General features: G+C 43.0%; 1 protein-coding gene across 1 annotated transcript in view; it reads left to right on the top strand.

Annotated features, from left to right (window-relative positions):
* Window positions 1-9,673: 9,673 nt before the first annotated feature.
* The window catches only part of Asb13 (ankyrin repeat and SOCS box containing 13), a 16,223-nt gene continuing 6,812 nt past the window's right edge, over window positions 9,674-19,084 (top strand). Inside the window, exons 1-6 of the mRNA XM_033761770.1 lie at window positions 9,674-9,913; window positions 10,053-10,178; window positions 10,384-10,438; window positions 12,377-12,564; window positions 15,403-15,553; window positions 16,469-16,603. Coding sequence (XP_033617661.1) covers window positions 9,674-9,913; window positions 10,053-10,178; window positions 10,384-10,438; window positions 12,377-12,564; window positions 15,403-15,553; window positions 16,469-16,603 — 895 coding nt within the window. The remainder of the gene's footprint in view (window positions 9,914-10,052; window positions 10,179-10,383; window positions 10,439-12,376; window positions 12,565-15,402; window positions 15,554-16,468; window positions 16,604-19,084) is intronic.

The raw sequence follows: 19,084 nt of genomic DNA, 5'->3' as shown, positions 1-19,084 counted from the left end.
GAAACAGATCTAAGAATAGTTTGCCAATGCAAATAGTTTTAAATTGCTACTAAAAATATGTTCAAAGATTTAAAGGAAAGATGAAATAATGATCAGAGAAATGCACACTATAAAAGAGGGAAATAGAATACATTTCAAGTCTTTAGGAAAAGACTTTATGAATAAAACCTCAGTAGCACAGGAACTAGCACAAAGAATCAACAACTGGGATCTCATCTTACTAAAAAGATTCTGCACTGAAAGAGAAACCACCAACAGAGCTAACAGACAATCTACAATGTGAGGAAAAATTTTTATCAGCTGTTCCTCAAAGGACTACTATCTAGAATTATAAAGAACTTAAAAAAATCAGACTCCCCCCAAATATAAAGACCCAATTCAAAAATGGGTATCTGGAATGAACAGACATTTCTCGGACAAAGAAGTAGAAACAGCAAATAAACGTATGAAAAAATGTTCGTCATCACTGGTCATTCAAGAGATGCAGATGAAAACAACACTGAGATTCTGTCTCACCCCAGAAATAATGGCTGCTATGAAGACATCAACCAATAAGAAATGCTGGCATGGTTGTGGGGAGAAAGGAACCCTGCTCCACTGGTGGTGGGAGTGCAGATCAATATGGAGATACCTCAAAAAATTAGGATTAGAGGCCCCATTTGACCCAGCTACTCTTCTGCTGGGTATCTTCCAAAAGAATTAAAAGAATCAAACCACAGTGATATATGCACACCAATGTTCACAGCGGCGCAGTTTGTAATGACTAAAACTTGGAAATAGCCCAAGTGCCCATCAGCTGGAGACTGGATAAAGAAGATATGTTTTTAAAAAAAAATAAAACAGAGTACTACTAAGCCATAAAGAATGAGAAACTAGAGACATTTATAGCTAAGTGGATGCACATTGAAGCCATACTCTTAATTGAAATAAATAGGACACACATGTGTAAATGCTGAATAGTTTCTCTGGTGTGAAAAACTGAAAGTGTAAATAAGGAATAAGTGTAAAATGTATAATTGATATTGTGTAATTGGAAGAAAAGGTCTAAAGGAGTAGGGGAAGTAGGAGGGGTAGGGGAAAGGAAAGAAGGGCAAAAAAAAATATGAGAAAAGGACCTGGTACCTTTACATGATGTATCTTGGTTCTTATTTTTTTTCCCATTCCTATGCCCTCCTTTTAACCCCTCCACCCTTCCCTATTTACAAAGACTGCTTCCATTTTTTCCTTTTCTCATATTTATTCCTTTCCCTTCTTTCCTTACCCAACCCCTCCCAGTTCCCCTTTCCCCAACCTGTCCCAATTCCCCTTCCCCTTTGGACCTTTCTGTTCTATTTCACATTATCTATTATACATTTTTGGTCCTTATTTACACTTTCAGTTTTTCACACCAGAGAAACTATTCAGCAGTTACACATGTGTGTCCTATTTATCTCAATTAAAAGTATGGCTTCAATGTGCATCCACTTAGCTATAAATGTCTCTAGTTTCTTGTTCTTTATGGCTCAGAAGTACTCATTTTATTAAAAAAAAAAAGCCCATGTTTTCTTTATCCAATCTCCAGTTGATGGGTAATTTGGCTGTTTCCAAGCTTTAGCTATGATAAACTGTGCTGCTGTTAAAATGGGTATGCATATATCACTGTGGTATGATTCTTTTAATTCTTTTGGAAAAGCAATAGCAGAGGAATAGCTAGGACCTCTAATCCTAATTTTTGAGGTATTTCCATATTGATTTCCATAGTGGTTGCACCAGTCTGTACTCCCACCATCAATGGAGCAGGGTTTCTTTCTCCCCACAACCCCGCCAGCATTTGTTATTGATTGATGTCTTCATAGCAACCATTATTTCTGGGATGAGATGTAATCTCAGTGTTTTCATCTGCATCTCTTGAATGACCAGTGATGATGAACATTTTTTCATACATTTATTTGCTGTTTCTATTTCTTTGTCTGAGAAATGTCTGTTCATTTCATTGCCCGTTTTGGATCAGGTCTTTATATTTGGGGGTCTGATTTTTTAAAGTTCTTTATATATTCTGGAAAGTAGATCTTTGTCTGAGGAGCAGCTGGTAAAACTTTCCCCCACATTGAAGGTTGTCTTTTCATGCTGCTGGTTTGTCTTGTGCAGAATCTCTTTTGTTTCTTTTTTGTAGCGGGGATCGAACTCAGGACTTTGCGCTTGTGAGGCAGGCACGGTGCTACTGAGCTAAATCTCTGGCCCATACAGAAGCTTTTTAGTAAGAAGAGTTCCCAGTTGTTGATTCTTTGTGCTAGTTCACCTACAACTGAGGTTTTGTTCATGAAATCTTTTCCTATACCAATGTCTTCAATATTGCTTCCCAACCTCACTTCCAGCTGGTTTAGTGTTTCTATTTTAATGGATCTATGATCCATTTCAATTTTAGTTTAGTGCATGATGAGACATATAGGTCTAGTGTTAATCTTTGGCAAGTTAAAACCCAATTTTGTAGCACCATTTATTGATGAGGATATCTTTCCTCCAGTGAGGGTTGTTGGCTCCTTTGCCAAAGATGAGGTGGCTGAGTGTGTCTGAAGTTCTTTCTGAATCTTGTAATTCGCTCCATTGAACCTCGATTCTGTTTCTTTGCCAGTACCATGCTGCTTTTTTTTTTATACAGTAGCTTTGTAGTATACTTTCACGTTGGGGATTGTGATACCCCCTACCTTGTCTTTGTTGCCTAGATTTGCTTTTGGTATTCTAGGTCCCTTCTTGTTCCAAATGCATTTTTGGATTGTTTTCTCAAGGACTGTGAAGTATGCTGCTGGGATTTCAATGGGGATTGCACTGAATCTATATAGCAGTTCTGGAATTATGGCCATTTCCACTATACTGGTTTTTCCTACACAAGAGCAAGGGATGTCTTTCCATTTTCTGATATCCTTTTCTATCTCTTTTTTCAGAGGGCTGCAGTATTCAGAGTAGAGGTCTTTGATTTCTTTCATTGGGTTTACTCCCAGGGTTTTCTTTCTTTCTCTTTTTTTTGGATGCTGTTGTGAAAGGAGTTGTTTCTCATTTCTCTCAGTGAGTCTGTAGTTTGTGTACAGAAAAACTATTCATTTTTGTGTGTTGACCTTGCATCCAGCTACTCTACTGAATTTGATTATTAAGTCTAGAAGACTGTTTGTGGAGTTCTTAGAGTCTTCTATGTAGAGTATCATGTTATCTACAGATAATGACAGTTTAACTTCTTCATTTCCTATCTTTCTTCCTTTTACTTCTTTCTCTTATCTAATTGCTGTGGCTAATGTTTCCAAAACTACATTGAGGGAGAGCCACGCCAGCTCCCAACCCAGCCGCCATTGCTCAAGCACCGGGAAGGTAGCCGCGCGGGGGGCCCCTGAACGCCCATAAGTCCCCCCATGCACTCTCAGACCTTCTGACTGTGCCAGACTTTGGACCCACTCTGCAAAGACAGAGGTGGTCATCAAGGGTATTTTTCTGAGTTCCCAACTTTGAACAGCTTTAAAGAAAGGGCGTGAGAAACCTGTAATAGAACATTGAAAGTGTACACAATAGAATAAAAGAATGTGAAGATAGGCTCTCAGATATAGAAGATAAGATTGCAGTCAGTGACCATGAAAAGAGAGGTCTCTTAAAAACGGTAAGAGATCATGGGAAATCGCTCCAACAACTCCTAGATGATGCAAAGAAGAATAACATAAGACTGATAGGAATCCATGAAGTAGCAGGAGAAAATACAAATGACTTAAAAAAGCTGTTCACAGAATTAATGACAGAAAACTTCCCAAACAGGGGGGAAGAATTTGACATTCAGATAACTGAGTCATATAGGACCCAACTAGCTACAATAAAAAAAATTCTACACCTAGACATATAATAATCAAGATCCCAGAAACCCAACAGAAGAACAAAATAGTACAAGTAGTAAGAGAAAAGAAACAAATCACATATAAAGGAAAGCCCATCAGAATCATAGCAGACTTTTCAACACAAACTGTTGGGGCAAGGAGAGCCTGGAATGAGATATTTCAAGTACTAAAAGAAAATAATCTCCAACCTAGACTGATGTATCCAGCAAAACTCTCTTTCAAAATGGATGGAGAAATAAGACACTTCCACGACAAAGAATACCTGAGAAACTACATGAATACCAAACCAGCACTACAAGCAATTCTAAACAAGATCCTAGTAAAAGACAATGAAGGCAACAACACCATGAGGCCCAACAGAGCAAATCAAATAGGCAAGGCAAGAAATTAAAAGGAGAAGGTGTTAAAGTTAAATGAAAAAGATTTCATTGAGCCAGAAGAATGCACTGATTCCATTAGTGACAGTGAAAGTCCTACACAATAACCTTTCTTTCTCTTGTCTCCCTCACACCAGCCACAAAGGTATTCAAGCGTTAAGTACAGGTTAATTTTTCTTTTTCTTTTGTATTTTATTACTTTGTATTATATTACAGTATTGTAATAATTTTGATATTAATATTTTTTGGGTTGTGGAACAAACCTTCTGAGTTTCCATTATTTCTTATGGGGAAATGCACTTTGATATACAGTTGCTTTGGATTGCAAGAATATTTCTTGAAAAATTATGCTCATAAACCAAGGTTTTACTGTGCACTAAGTCCTTGATTTATAAACATTCAAGTTGTGAACTTTCACAGGTATGCTGTATAAGATTCATTTTGTTGGCTTACGAACAATTCTCCTGGAGTGCAATTCATTCTTAATGTGGTGAGTCACGATATTTGGACATTAAACCATGCAACATCTAAATAAGCAATAAGTTGAATAATAAATTGTAGAGACATTAGAAAATATTTGGTACTGAAAGAAAATGAAAACATAACACGTTAAATTTGTGTTATGCTGCCTGTTTTGGCTGGATCTTAAATGTTCCCTTGAAGCTCACCTTTCCATTTAGTTTCCAGCCTAGGTAACTGGATCACGAGGACTCTGATCTCATGAATAGATTAATCCATTTATGGGTTCAATGGGCTATTGGGAGGTGATGGAAATTTCAGGAGGTGGGGCCCAGTTGGAGGAAGTAGACCATGGGTGGTGCGCTTTTGAAGGGTGGATTTTGTTCCTGCCTTTCCTCTCCATTCTCTTCTCTCTGCCCTCTTCACTTCCCTTCCTTGCTGCCATGAGCTGAACAGTTTTGTTTTGTTTTGCTTTGCTCACCAAGTCCTTCCACATGAAGCTTTGTCAATAGGCCTAAAGATAACAACTGGGATATGTGACTATGGACTGAATCCAGAAACTAAATCTTTTCTCTTTTAAGTGGATTTTCTCAGGTGCTTTAACACAGTGATACAAAATGAATACATTTAGTGGCTGGGGATTTAGCTCAACGGTTCCATTGCCTGCCTTGCAAGCACAAGGACCTGAATTCGATCCCCAGTACCAAAACAAACAAACAAACAAAAAACCATAAAAAAAAACCCACCTGGGAATTTAGCTCAGTGGTTCTGCTGCCTGCCTTGCAAGCGCAAGGACCAGAGTTCGATCCCTGTTACAAAAAAACAAAACAAAACAAAACAAAAAACCCCAATACAGTTAAAACAGTGATTAGAGAGAAATTTATAGCTTTATCCACTTAATCCACACCTAAGTAGCAGAAGAAGCCCATGTTCTTTGCCATGGAGCTACATACACATGAGGACTTTGGGAAGCTAAAAGATCCAGGGTGAGCTAGTTGCTGCTTATATTAGAAAATATATATGTTTAAAGTGAGGCATATAGTGCATCAAAACCCAAGGAGACCTAGTCAGGATCATGGTCCTCTCTTAGTGAGTGGAGGGGGTCAGTCACTTTCTTTGCACTTGAGGAGGGCTATCATGACGTGCCTCAGGTAACTAGAAATTTCTCTGAAGAGAAAGGTATCTGAGTTGCTGTGGCTTTTCTCCCCACCTCTGACATACATCTTCTCAATCATCAGATCCAGTCAACTGAATGCCACTAAAATAATGACCTAGAATGATGGACTGTTGAGTGGAAAAGCAGTCAAGACTCCCAGAGACTAAATTATGACATAGGTTAGAATGTTGATTAAGTTCTGAGGTAAGTGAAGGTGAATTGCTGCCCCTGCCCACCGAAAGCAAACTATTTCTCAGGGTCTTCACTAATAAATGAAGACAGAGAAAGCGCTCATCATATCGGTAGCTGGATACCAGCAATGACAATATTTCTGAAACCTAAGCGGCAACTGGAGTTACCCCTGATGAAGTTTATGATAAACTCACTGGCTTTCTTCAAGATCCATCTGTCTTCTACATGGGTCAGACATGTGAACTGAGTAGAGATGTCAGAGTCTTTCATGTGCTTTATAGTGGCACTGATCTCTGTGATCCCTCCAAGAATGACAGCTTGCTTTTTCCAATTTTACTAGATAGAGGTCTTAGAGGCTTCTGCTGAGCATTTCCTACCTCACGGCCTTCCTTCCACTCTTCATGGAATCAGTGTAGGGACTCTGTCAGTACCTAGTGTGCCTATTTGCATTATGCATTCTGGAATTAGAGAAAAGACTACAGGATTCAGGGACCCACAGAGTCTGTGTGAAATGAATGTGAGTCAGATTCCACTATTAATTTCCTCCATCAGCCTGTGTTCTGACTGATAGACATTATAGCTCTCTAGAAATTAGTGTCAGTTTGGATCCAGAGACTGGTAATTCTAAATAGTTTGATTATTTCCCCCCTTAATGTACAACCTGCCAAATAACCTTAAGATTCTTGGGAAAATTGGAGGAAGCTTGCAGTATAAACTCTGTGTATCATTCCTTCCTCAAGTGGATATGGCTTTGCCTTAATTCAATGAATTCTGAATGTGTTAACCAGCTCAAATCTGGGAATTGGTTGAGAGTGAGACTTCAGTTGGCTGCCTGTGGATTTCAGGTTAGGTATTCCCATCATCTGCTAGTTAGGGCCAAAAATCTGAGGACAGATTTTAATTACCATATTAGTTCTGCTGACCAAGATGGCAACTAGTCCTTTGTCATCTGGCAGTTAAGTGCCACCAACTGGCCCCTGTAATCATGATATTCTATCATTCCCAATGAATTCAGGGAGCTCAGATGAACAAGGGGCAGGATTTCCCTCTACCATTGCTATCATAGAGACAACAGCATAGTGTTTCAAGGATTATGGTCTCCCTCATAAATGAGCTTCACACAGTGAAAGGATGTTTTTTGAACCCTTGTGAGTCAAAGTCAGAGGGTGGCAGGCAAATTTGAGATAATAAATCCACTCTAGCATTTCAACCTCTCGAATCCTAGAATAACACTCACCAAGGTATACCAAGGAAGCTCTGGCATTTCAACTGAAAAATTACTCCTATCCCTTGGAACTGGCACACTGAATTTAGAATCTCTGTGCAGTAAACTCAATGAAAACTTGGTGATGTTATTGTCCTTGAACCCTGATCTACTGCCCCTTTGATTCATTTCCATATGTGTTCTTCAGATTTCTGCCTGGGTAAATTAGCAAAAGCCTGCTAATTCTTTTAGCAGATGTTATGCTTACTTATTCCTCAAATGTTTTTGTCACTGGTAGATCTCATCTGGTTATAGATCTAGAAGCAGTGAGAAACAGTAGGGGTAGGCTCTCCTACCTCATAAGGACAGTATAGGTTCTTTAGATAAGACAAACCATCTCAGTAAGCACAGGGTGAATTCTTACTGTTGCAAAGAAAGCTTGGCAGAATTTAGAGGTATAGAGTCTCCAGTTTTGTTGAAATCTACCCATCTGCTCTGATTGCATTTTCAGTTCACTCCCTTTCAATTAATGTCTTAACTTTGCCATAAGAGACTATGCAAGACAAAGTGTATCATCTGCATTGTTTTTAGTCACCTGTAATATTATACTTTATGTTTAGTTTTCAGATATTTCATATATGGCTATATGAAATAAGAATTTTTTAAATGGTAGTTGTATCAGATTTATGATCACTGGCCTAAGCTTTGAGCTGGATAAAACCCTAAGCATATCATTTTTTCCCTTAAATTCTCCCATGCACTTGGAAGTAACCATATAACACACTTCATTATAACCTTTATTCTTTTTTTTTTTTTTTTTTTTTTTTTTTTTTGGGACTGGGGATTGAACTTGGGTCCTTGCGCTTGCAAGGCAGGCCACTGAACCGCTGAGCTAAATCCCCAGCCCATAACCTTTATTCTTAGTAGACTTTTCTTTCTTTTTCTTTTTTTACTAGACATTTCTATAGCCACAACTACTTGGTCACTCCAAGCCTTGAGTTTTTTTGGTGTCTACAAGTGCTAATTTTAGTAACTGCTTTGCCACGGCATTATCAGACTACAAATGTTGCCCTTATTACCAGCAACAGTGACATTAATGCCTTAAATCTAATCAGAGTGGGACTAGTTATGGCAGCAAAGAGGGAGTTGGCCTACTGGAGTCCACATCTCTCATTGCTTGCTGTGGTTTGGGTCGTAAGTGTCTTCCAAAGGTCCATGTGTTAAAGGTTTTCCCTCCAGGGTGGTGCTACTGGGAGGTGGTGAAGATTTTAAGGGGTGGGGTCTGGTAGGAACTGTTAGGTCATCATAGGGTGTGTTCGTGGGGGGATGGCGTGATCCGTCTCCCTTATCTCTTTCTTTTGCTTTCTGGACACAAAGTGGGTGGTTTTGTTCTGTCAGATAGTCTCACTGTGTATGCTTCTTTGCCAGAGCAAAATAAACATGGGTTCTTCGTGGGGAAATACATCATGAATGTTGAATCAAAAGAAAATATTTTCAAGGAATATATACAAAATTTGAAATGAGCTGGGGGTATGAGCATGTGTAAGGGCCCAGATTAAACCCCCAGCTCCACAAAAACAAAACAAAAAACAAAAACAACAGCAACAAAAACCAACAACTCCAACACCCCTTCAACATTAAAAAGGCTCTTCTGCAACAAAGTACTGAAGTGAAGCAACAGAATAAAATATTACAAAATAAGTAAATGAAGAAAATACTTGCTTTTTAATATATTTAGCAAGTACTTGGATAGCACACACACACACACACACACACACACACACACACTGTATGGTTTATACTCAGATCTAGATGATACATTTTTCAAGGATGGAATATTGGAGAAAATATAAGCACACCAACATATGGCATTGGCTTGGGGGAAAACATAACATCCTATGGCAAATATATCAATACAAAAATCTTTTACAACTAGTAAAAAAAAAATGCAGAAAACTTGTAAGAAAAATGCAAGAGCCAAATTTTGAAAGACAGTACAGGAAGGGAATCATAAAGTCACACTGCTAACAGGCTTGACGGGTCACTCTTGGGCCTGGGGCACTGAAAGGAACTTTGGCCTTCAACAGTACAGTTTAATGTGTCCTAGATCCAGTGCCTGTTGTCTCGGAATTGAAATTCTGAGCTGGACCTTGCCTGGAGTGAGAGATCAAACTGACAGCTCTTTCCTAGTCCTTCCTAGTTCTGGACCAGAGAACCCTGATATTTTTATTTTCTAAACCAGACTTCTTCACTTAGGTTCAGTATAGGACCGCGCGAGTGAATCTTGTGAGGAGGGCACAGCTAAGTTTGGCACAGTTAAACTTTCTGAAGTTTGGAAGCTGTTTTGTGGTTGATTTGGAATCGCTTAGAAAACAGTTTCTTCATTTCTGCCAGGTCCTGTCTCACTTCTATGGCCTAAGACCCTTAGGGGGACATGAGATTAAAAACTGTACTGAAGGAAAAGCCCTTTTTCTGGAATGGATCTGAACGTCTTGAAATTTATGAAGTCTCAAAAGACAAAGAGACCGGCGTTAGAAACACGAGCTCTGGTGGGAAGCACTTCTTGCAAGTTAGGCACGAAAGGGTCCAGGAATTCTCCAGAGCACTCTCATCAAGAGCAGCAGTTCTGGCCACCGGCCCTATTTTGTACTTGGACGAGTTTTGTTCACCAAACGTGATTTTCCCAGGACACACAGACATAGCTTGCCTCTGAATACATAGATCGATGTTTTGCACATATGTTTTACGTAGGGACACACAGACACATATTTGCACACGGACACGTGCTTGCACAGGACCCCATATTTATTCAGGGACGCGCGTTACGCACACAGACGTACGCTCTCCAAGAATACACGGTCACGCGCGGCGGCGGCCGAGTGGGGATTCAAAGCCGCGCCCCGGGCAATGAGCCAGGACCGCAGAAACTACAACTCCCGGCAAGCGGCCACCTCCGGACAGACACATATTTGCACACGGACACGTGCTTGCACAGGACCCCATATTTATTCAGGGACGCGCGTTACGCACACAGACGTACGCTCTCCAAGAATACACGGTCACGCGCGGCGGCGGCCGAGTGGGGATTCAAAGCCGCGCCCCGGGCAATGAGCCAGGACCGCAGAAACTACAACTCCCGGCAAGCGGCCACCTCCGGGGCTACCGCGGGCCGCGGACAGCTGCTTCCTGGGTGACGTGGGTAGGTGCTGGGCAGGCAGCGGGTAACAGGGAGTCGCTTCCGGGGACGGCAGAAGCGCGTGGGACAGCTTCGATGCCGCGGTGGGGGACGCGCCCTGCTTCGGGCTGGGGGTCTAGGCGTTTAGGTGGCGGCGCGGTGGAGGAGCAGAGGCCTGTAACTTCGCACGTCTCAGACCCGCTCTCGCCCGGCCAGCCCCTGACACCTGACTCGCGCGCAGCAGGGCCCGGCCTGGGGGTTCACAGCCGAAGCCCGATCTCGGCCAGAGACCGCAGGGACCGGTAGGCTGGGCAGCGCCCGCGCGAGCCCGCCGAGCGAGCGAGGTGTCTTGCGCATCCTCCGGACACACTAAGTGTCCACCGCAGCATGAGGACACCCACGGGACACCGTGGCGCAGGCGGTGAGAAAGTGGATCTCAGTTTCACAAACAAAGCTTTCTTTACCTTTTGGGTAGCCCAACAACAGCAACAACAAAACGATTCTAAAGCAAAAGGACATTCTTCAGGGAAAGAAACGTTTCTGCCTGTGAAGAAATAATGTATAGCAAATGAAATAAATGGTGATAGAGCTTTGAACCTTGGCGAGAAAGAAAAAACTTGAAGTGCGTTTACAACGGTAACACTAACAAAAACAAAAGGAAAACATTTTAAGTGGTAAATTTAGCTAGGAGGAGGAGATTGTACTCATAGCCAGGCAGAAATATTTTAATTGATCTTGCAAAACAACCTCCTTCAAAATGATCGAAGGCTTGAGCAAGCATCTGCTCACTTGGCCTTCCGCTCCAGGCTGACAAAGACTTTGACCTGACCCTGCCGGTGATCTCTGTCCAATGGGCTCCATTGAATATTCAAGGAACAGCTGATCACTGAAGCCTGTTTAAACACACATTTTATTTTGTTCGGATACAGGGGTCAGAATAGTGTGGCGTCACTTCTGAGCATGTTTTCTGCATAGCTTGTTAAGGGATGTGACTATAGAAGAAGAGCACTTGTAATCAATGTGTGAGCAATTTCTGGGGCTCCTGGGTGATTTTGAACTTTTCCCTTTTTATTGAATGTATTTCTCCAAAAATAAGTTCTGCTGACATTTCATTTCCAATCCTAGTGAATAAGCTGAACGTGTTGAATGCAAAAATAATACTGCTATCCCAGCAAAAGTGGAGCTGTAGGAGCTTTAACCCAGTTTGACATTCTGAAAACCCTTTGGTCATAAGCGTCCTGGGGTTGGTAAAGGCAAGGGCAAGAGTCAGGATTATTGGGTGACTACAGAGGAGAGGGGAGGAAAGGTTGGAGGTTAAGGGATCTAATTCTGGCCACGCATTTTCAGTGAGATCTGCCATGGAAGGAAGCTTCCATCGTCCATTAAGGAGCCTCTTTCTTTCCTTTCTCTTGGCGGCCTTGCATTTCCTCGGCAATGCACTTTCACTTCTTTCCTCTCTTTCACGTTCGTTCTTCTTTTTGTGATTCATGAATGTTTGCCTGTTTTGCCCCTCTGAGAAGGCTGTCTGTGGGGCTGCTGTTCATGACTGTTGGGAGGGTTCATTACTACTCAAGACGGTGCAGTGTGGAGAAGCGTAGGTGTGGAACTGCAGGAAGCAATGGTGAGTTACAGGTGCGTTCACAGAGGTGCGCTAGGCCCACATCGTATACACTCTTTTTTTATTTTGGTACCGGGGATCGAACTCAGGACCTTGCGCTTGTGAGGCCCGCGAAGGCACCACTGGACTGCATCCCCAGCCCTCACATACACTCTTTGATGCCCTGCCAAGCATTTTGGACTCCACTCACCAAGCAGTGGGGATCGCTCACGTGTTTTAATAGGATTACAATTGGGATTGTGCATTGTGGCTCAGGTGTTCTCAAGGGTCCTTGGGGTCTTATGTGTGCTCATTTTTCCTAGATAGAAGTGTCAGGGTCCTAGCACGGCTCTGTTTCTTCCTAGGTTTCTGGGTGGAGCGCACTCCCGTGCATGAGGCTGCCCAGAGAGGTGAGAGCTTGCAGCTGCAGCAGTTGATCGAGAGCGGTGCGTGTGTTAACCAGGTCACGGTGGACTCCATCACACCACTGCATGCAGCTAGCCTGCAGGGCCAGGCGCGGTGTGTGCAACTGCTTCTGGCAGCCGGGGCCCAGGTAAGTGGCCCTGCTGCGCAGACCCCTCCCAGTCTGGATACCGCGGCGGGAAAGGACGAGGCCGACTGGGGAGCACTCTAGAGGGAAGAAAAGGAATGGCTTGGGATTCATCTGTGATGTGCAAATGCAGGGACAGATGAACACCTTGAGGAGAGCGCAGAGAAAAGGCGGGAGGAGGACTGCAGCAGGATGCAGCGCTGGAACGTGGAGTGAAGGGTGGCTACATGTCCGCTGCACATGGAAGACCAAAAAGCATTCGCAGATTGGGCAGGGTTTTTGTTTTCAAGATTAGGGTCTTGCTGCATCCAGGCTGGCCTCAAACTCACAGTAGTCCTCCTGCCTCAGCCTCCTGAGTGCTGGAATTGCAGGCTTGCACCTCCATGTCCTGCATATTGGGTGTTTTCAAAAAGCAAAATGCTGGTGTAGGTGCTCATTCTACAGTGGCAAGTTCATGAGCAGCCAGCTGCATCCTAGGTACAGGCTTTCTGGGAGGGCAGCAAGGTTTGAGGTGCACAGCTGCTTCCTGGGCTGAGAGAGCCGCAGGATGACTAGTGGGGTGCTGGCAAATTGATTCTCTGAAAGTGAAAAAAAATGCAGAAGAAAAGAACAAAACCAAACTTCTGCCAGTGTTTTCAACTTTCACAATTCCTGGCTGTTTAGCAGATGGCTCTGGGGAGCTGGCAGGAGCTGACCCCAGACACTGGATGGCTTACGAGGCATGCAGGGCTCTGGCCTCAGAGTTCATAGGATGGGAAAGGAGTGCAGGCAGAGAACCATTTACTCTTTCCAAATTTCAGAGTGTAGCAACCTACAAGCTGATTTAGAGCAGTTGTCTTCCTTCTTTTCTTTTCTTTCTTTTCCTTCCTTCTTTCTTTCTTTCTTTCTCTTTCTTAAATGCTGCCTTTATTGCACACAAATCCTCAGTCCTGTTTCTTTCTTTTTCCTGTATTTTTACCATTGATATATCTTTGCGATGCATACTCATATTCATCTCGGGGAACTGGGACACACACAGATCACATCTAGACCATTTTTACTTCTGTGCCCCGCTCTGCCATCTCCCCACTTCCCAGGGCCCCTTCCCAGCTTCAACAAGGTCTGCATCCTGTTTCCTACAAGCTGTCTTTTCTTTTGCTCTTTAAATTATTTATATTCTGTGTTTCTCATGTAAGGGAAACCATTTGACATTGATCCTTCTGTGTCTGATTTATTGCACTTATCATTATGGTCCCCAGATCCAGCCATTTTCCTACAAATAACTCAAAAATTTTTTATGACTAATGCTGCATTGTGTACACATGCCACATTTTCTTTGTCCACGCATCTGCTGATGGATATAGGGGCTTCTATACTTTAGCTGTTGTGAATTATATTATTATTAACATGGGTAGGGGCTGGGGATTTAGCTCAGCGGTTCGGTGGCCTGCTTTGCAAGCACAAGGACCCTAGTTCGATCCCCGGTACCAAAAAAAAAAACAAAACAAAAAAAACCCAAAAACCATGGGTATACATATATCAGTGTAATGTAATTGATTTAACTCTTCCAGGAAGATACCTAGAAGAAGTATAACTGGGTTTAATGGAATTTCTATTTTTAGCTTTTTTGCTGTATCTCCATACTGATTTCCCAAGTGACTGTACTGGTTTACATTTTCACCAACAGTAACTGTACAGGGATTTCTTTCTCCCACAACCTCACCAGCATTTGTTATTTTTTTTTGAGTTCTTGATGACAGCTGTTCTTACTGGAACAAGATGAGACCTCACTGTTTTTTGGGGTTTTTTTTTTTGGTATCGGGGATTGAACTCGGGTCCTCGCGCTGGCCAGGCAGGCGGTGGAACCACTGAGCTAAATCCCTGGCCCCACCTCACTGTTGTTTTAATTTGCATTTCTTTAATTGCCAAAGATGCTGAACATTTTTCATGTACTTATTGGCCATTTTGTACTTTTTGAGAAGTGTTTATTTCATAGTTTTTTTTAAATGAGGGGTTCTAATTTTTTTTCAGTTCTCAAGATATTAGTCCTCTTTCTAAAGAATAGGTGGAACAATTTTTTCCTGTTTGGTAGGTTATCAGTTTATTCTGCTGGTTGCTTCCTTTGCTATTCAGAAGCTTTTTAATTTGATTCCCATTTGTTGATTCTTTGCGTTATTTCTGTGCAACTAGGGTTCTCTTTGTGAAGACCTTTTCCTATGTCTGTGTCTTCAAGAGTTTTACCTATTTTATTTCTTCCAGCAAATCAGTGTTTTTAAATCTAGATCTTTGCTCCATTTTGATTTAATTTTAGTACATGGTGAGATATGGGTTTATATTTGTTCTTCTGCATGTGGATAGCCAGTTTTCCCAGCAACATTTGTTAAAGAGGTTATCTTTCCTACCGCATATTTTTGGCTCCTGAACTTGAACCAGTTCTAAGTAGAATTTGCCAGTCTGGGGAGCCACCTTTTACCTGCGATTTGGACACCCCACATTTCCTTTAGCTGAGGCTTGAGTTAAGACCCATTTTACACCTTGTCTCTCCCACTTGCAACTTTAGGGCCTCCTTTCCTGTTCTGTGCTTTTTAGTTTGGGGTGGTGGTAGGGGTGGGGCTGAGCTGATCTGCCCTGAGATAAGAACCCCATGTGGGACACCTGTGCCTGGGAGGCTGAGAGGGACCCTGTCCCAGCTGTGTGTCTTTCTCTTTGAACTGGCTTGCCTGGCTGATGCCTTAGTGAAAAAGAGCGAGCTGGTGCTTCTAAGAGATGCCTTTTCCAAGGTGAATCTGTAGGAGGATGAGAAAGCGAGTTGCATGGTGTCTACCTCACCCTCTGACATGTGTTTCTTCTCCCCCAACCCAGGTGGATGCCCGCAACATTGATGGCAGCACCCCTCTCTGCGATGCCTGTGCCTCAGGGAGCATCGAGTGTGTGAAACTCTTGCTCTCTTATGGGGCGAAGGTCAATCCCCCACTGTACACAGCATCCCCACTTCATGAGGCCTGCATGAGTGGTGAGTCGATGTGTTGAAGGCCATCGAAATAATTCAGGTGCAAAGCTCTCAGAGCCTGAAGTAGGATGGTGGCTTGAGAAGGGATCATTCAAAATGTCTAGGGGAAAATCAATAGGACTTGGTAGGACAGAGAGCTACAAGGGCTCAAAAACAAGTCAAGTTGGATCCAGGAGTGATGCCACTGACTGGAAGATGAATCAGGAGTAGGGATCCCTAGGAAGAGGAAAGAAAGGGCTGTGTGGTGGTCACAATATCCGGATGAGCCTGGCCAGCAGGCAGTTGTAGGCGTGGAGCTGGATTTCAGAGCTGGAGGTGGAAACTGAGAGGCTGCCAACAAAGAAGAGGTACTAATGTGATGAGAGAATATTCGAGGAAAAGAGAGCAGCAGGCCCGGAACCTTGATCCAAAGCTGCACTGAAGATGCAGGAAGAGGAGCCAGGAAAAAGGCGGGAAAGGCACAGAGGGGTGACCTGCAGTGAGAGGGCCTGGCCAGGAGGCTGGAGTGGAGTGCCAGCAGCTGTGTGTCATTCCCATGGGCTGGACATCCCTCGGAAGCAGTGAGGGACAGCCTCAGAGAGAGAGTGGTCAAGAGAGTCTTCCCCAGCTGTTCCTACAAGTGTCCCAAACCTTTCGTCCTCACAAAAGGAGGGCAGCTATGCTCTTTTTCTCTGGTTGCCTAGTGGCCAGGAGTGATTCCCATGCCTCAGGGGAAAAGAGAGCCATCTGCTGGCTTCACAAGGTCTGAGTAGGATCCCAAAGTGTTCCTTAGGTTGGGATGTAGGCTGTTTCTCCTTCTGTTCCTTGAGGCCAGACACAGGGCAACCTGTTCCAGCTGCCATTTGTAGTGCATATTACTTCAAATGGATTCTAATCCATCATTCCTGGATGTTTTCATGCCTTTCCATTTATTTTAAGGGAGTTCCGAATGTGTGAGGCTTCTTATAGATGTTGGGGCCAATCTGGAAGCCCACGATTGCCACTTTGGGACCCCTCTGCATGTTGCCTGTGCACGGGAACATCTGGACTGTGTCAAAGTGCTGCTCAATGCAGGTGCGTGGTTGTTTACCTGAGCTGCTGTTTATCTGCATGTATGGTTCCCCTGTGCTGTGTCTGGCAGAGATACACAGACCAGGATTAGAAGTTGGCTGCCTGACGGGCCAGGGGGCCCTTGACATCAGTTTCTATATCTTATAAAACTAGAAAAGCAAAAACTTTTGTAGGGTTATTGGGAAGATTCTTGGTGTCTATAGAGAGCATGTGGTATCTCGCTGCTGCTTAGTAAACACAAGCGACTGTTTTTAGAGGGCATTATTCACAGTACTGGCCTGATCATGTTGCTGTCCGAATCCAAGAGAATCGAAGGTACAATGGGACCAGTCAGCCCCACTTACGAGGATGGAGCATTTGGAGTCCAGCCATTGTCCAGGGGTACGAAAGAGGCTCAGTACAGAAGGCGGAGGATGGTCTGCACGTGTTCAGCGCAGAGGGAGTCTTTTCTTTTGAGTATTCCTGACCCTCCATTGATTGAACCCATGAATATAGCACGGAGGGAGGGTTGACTATAATAAAGAAACCAGGTACAACTACGTGAACAATGACGGTCATTTAGTTGAGCAGATTTAACTTGGTGGTTCGGTGTTACCAAGACTTCCATTCCTTCGGACTTTCAATTGTTTTCTTCAGAGTTAATGATTCTGTAAGATGTTGGTTAAATGGCTGCAGCAGATTTGGGCTTAAAACCCAAACACTTCACTCATTACGGCTCCGGTAGCTTCTCCAGAAGAGGGACACCGCACTGTCCTCCTAGGTAGTGTCTGGCATACACCCCCACCGTTCCATCTGCCCAAACTGGATGCTGTGCCTAAACTTAAACAGGTCCTTTTGGCCCCAGTTTTTCTGACTGGCTCAATCGTGAATTGCTTAAACCAAATACTATGGTCGGGGAGGGAGGCTGAGCCATTCAGGGACCACATCTGGATCCACTCACCCCCCAGCACCCCATTCCATGTTGCCAGGTGGCCACACAGTGGGAAGAATTGGAAAGGAACAGGCAGACAACTGTGATGTTCATCATAGCTTTTAAAACGATTGCCCAGTAGTTTTAAAAGGGAGTTTTCATATAACTGGGATGTTAAAGATGATTAGTCCTTTGGGAGAAATTTCCTTTGTGATAGAGCCAGGCTCCAGCCTGAGGCTTTTTAAGCTGTCGGCTCTATGCATAACCCTCAGTGGCCATTCTAGTCTTCTCAGTAGGTCTCTTTTAGTAGACTTTGTTGGATCAAGTGGATTATCTTTTTTTTTTTGGTACCGGGGCTGGAACTCGGGTCCTTGCGCTTGCAAGGCAGGCCACCGAACCGCGGAGCTACATCCCCGCCCCCCCCTTTTTTTCTTTTCTTAGAAATTGCTTTTTCACCGTGGAACCTTTCACACCTACAGAGAAGTGGAGAGAAGAGACAGCATACATTACCCTCACGTGCTCACAAAGGGTTTTTATAATTAGTGAGTGTGAATTATCGGGGTTGGGGCACAGGCCCCTTGGAAAACCTAGGAGAAGTTGTGTTTCCTCTAGAAGAATATGCCAGCAGGTGCTCTTCAGGGGACCTCCGCGAGGCTCTGGCTCTGCTCGGGAAGCCAAGTTGGGGAGCAGCCACATTATATCCAAGGAGTGGACACAGAGAGCTTTGCTCTCTCCATTCTCCTTGTAGGTGGTAAGGCTGAGTCCAAGAACTAGAGTATGTCTGCTGATGAGGAGGGCCGGCGAGGCTGGAGGTCCAGCTCATTCACTGGAGTAATTTCTTTTTGCTTTTTATTGAGTTTATTGGTACAATCTAGGTATACAACACAGTTACTTTCATTTTTGGGATCCTGTACCTTTACATGATAGGTTTTGATTCTCATTTTTCCCCCTTGTCCCTGCCCTCCCTTCACCCCCTCCTTCCCACCCCATTTACAAACACTTTATTTCCATTTTTTCAATTTCTCATATTTTTTTCCTCTCCCTTGTCACCTTTCCCCCACCCTTCCCACTTTCCATACACCTTTAGCCCTTTACTTCCTATTTCACATTATTAATTATCTCATTAGGATCATGTGTACTATTATGGTTTTTCACACCAGAGAAACTATTCGGTATTTCAGTTAAAGAAATCTCTGTATGAACATTAAAATAAAACTAAAAAGGAAAGTAAAAGAGAACAGGCAATGATGTAAGATTAAAATACTCCTTAATTCTGAAGATGAAAATGGTCCCTGAACATATTTAAATTGCTTCTTGCTCTTGTAATCTTATCTTATTCTTTTTTTCATTATTTAGAGAATAGTTTATTAGTTTCTGTAATCAAACCCACGTAGATATGACCTTACATATTTAATACAGTGTGTTACCCCTGCAAATGGAAAAAAATAAAAATAAAAAAATTAACATTTCTAGACCAATATGGCTGTCAATTTCTGTACAATGCCGATTTAACACAGAAAATTGGGATAACTTTTTCCAAAGTGGACAGCGCAATTAAAGTTTCCAAAAATTCA

Source organism: Fukomys damarensis, unplaced genomic scaffold (genome assembly GCF_012274545.1).
Source record: "Fukomys damarensis isolate Sample0158 unplaced genomic scaffold, DMR_v1.0_HiC HiC_scaffold_10, whole genome shotgun sequence".
NCBI classification, from domain to species: Eukaryota; Metazoa; Chordata; class Mammalia; order Rodentia; family Bathyergidae; genus Fukomys; species Fukomys damarensis.
This window is presented reverse-complemented; position numbering and strand designations above follow the sequence as displayed.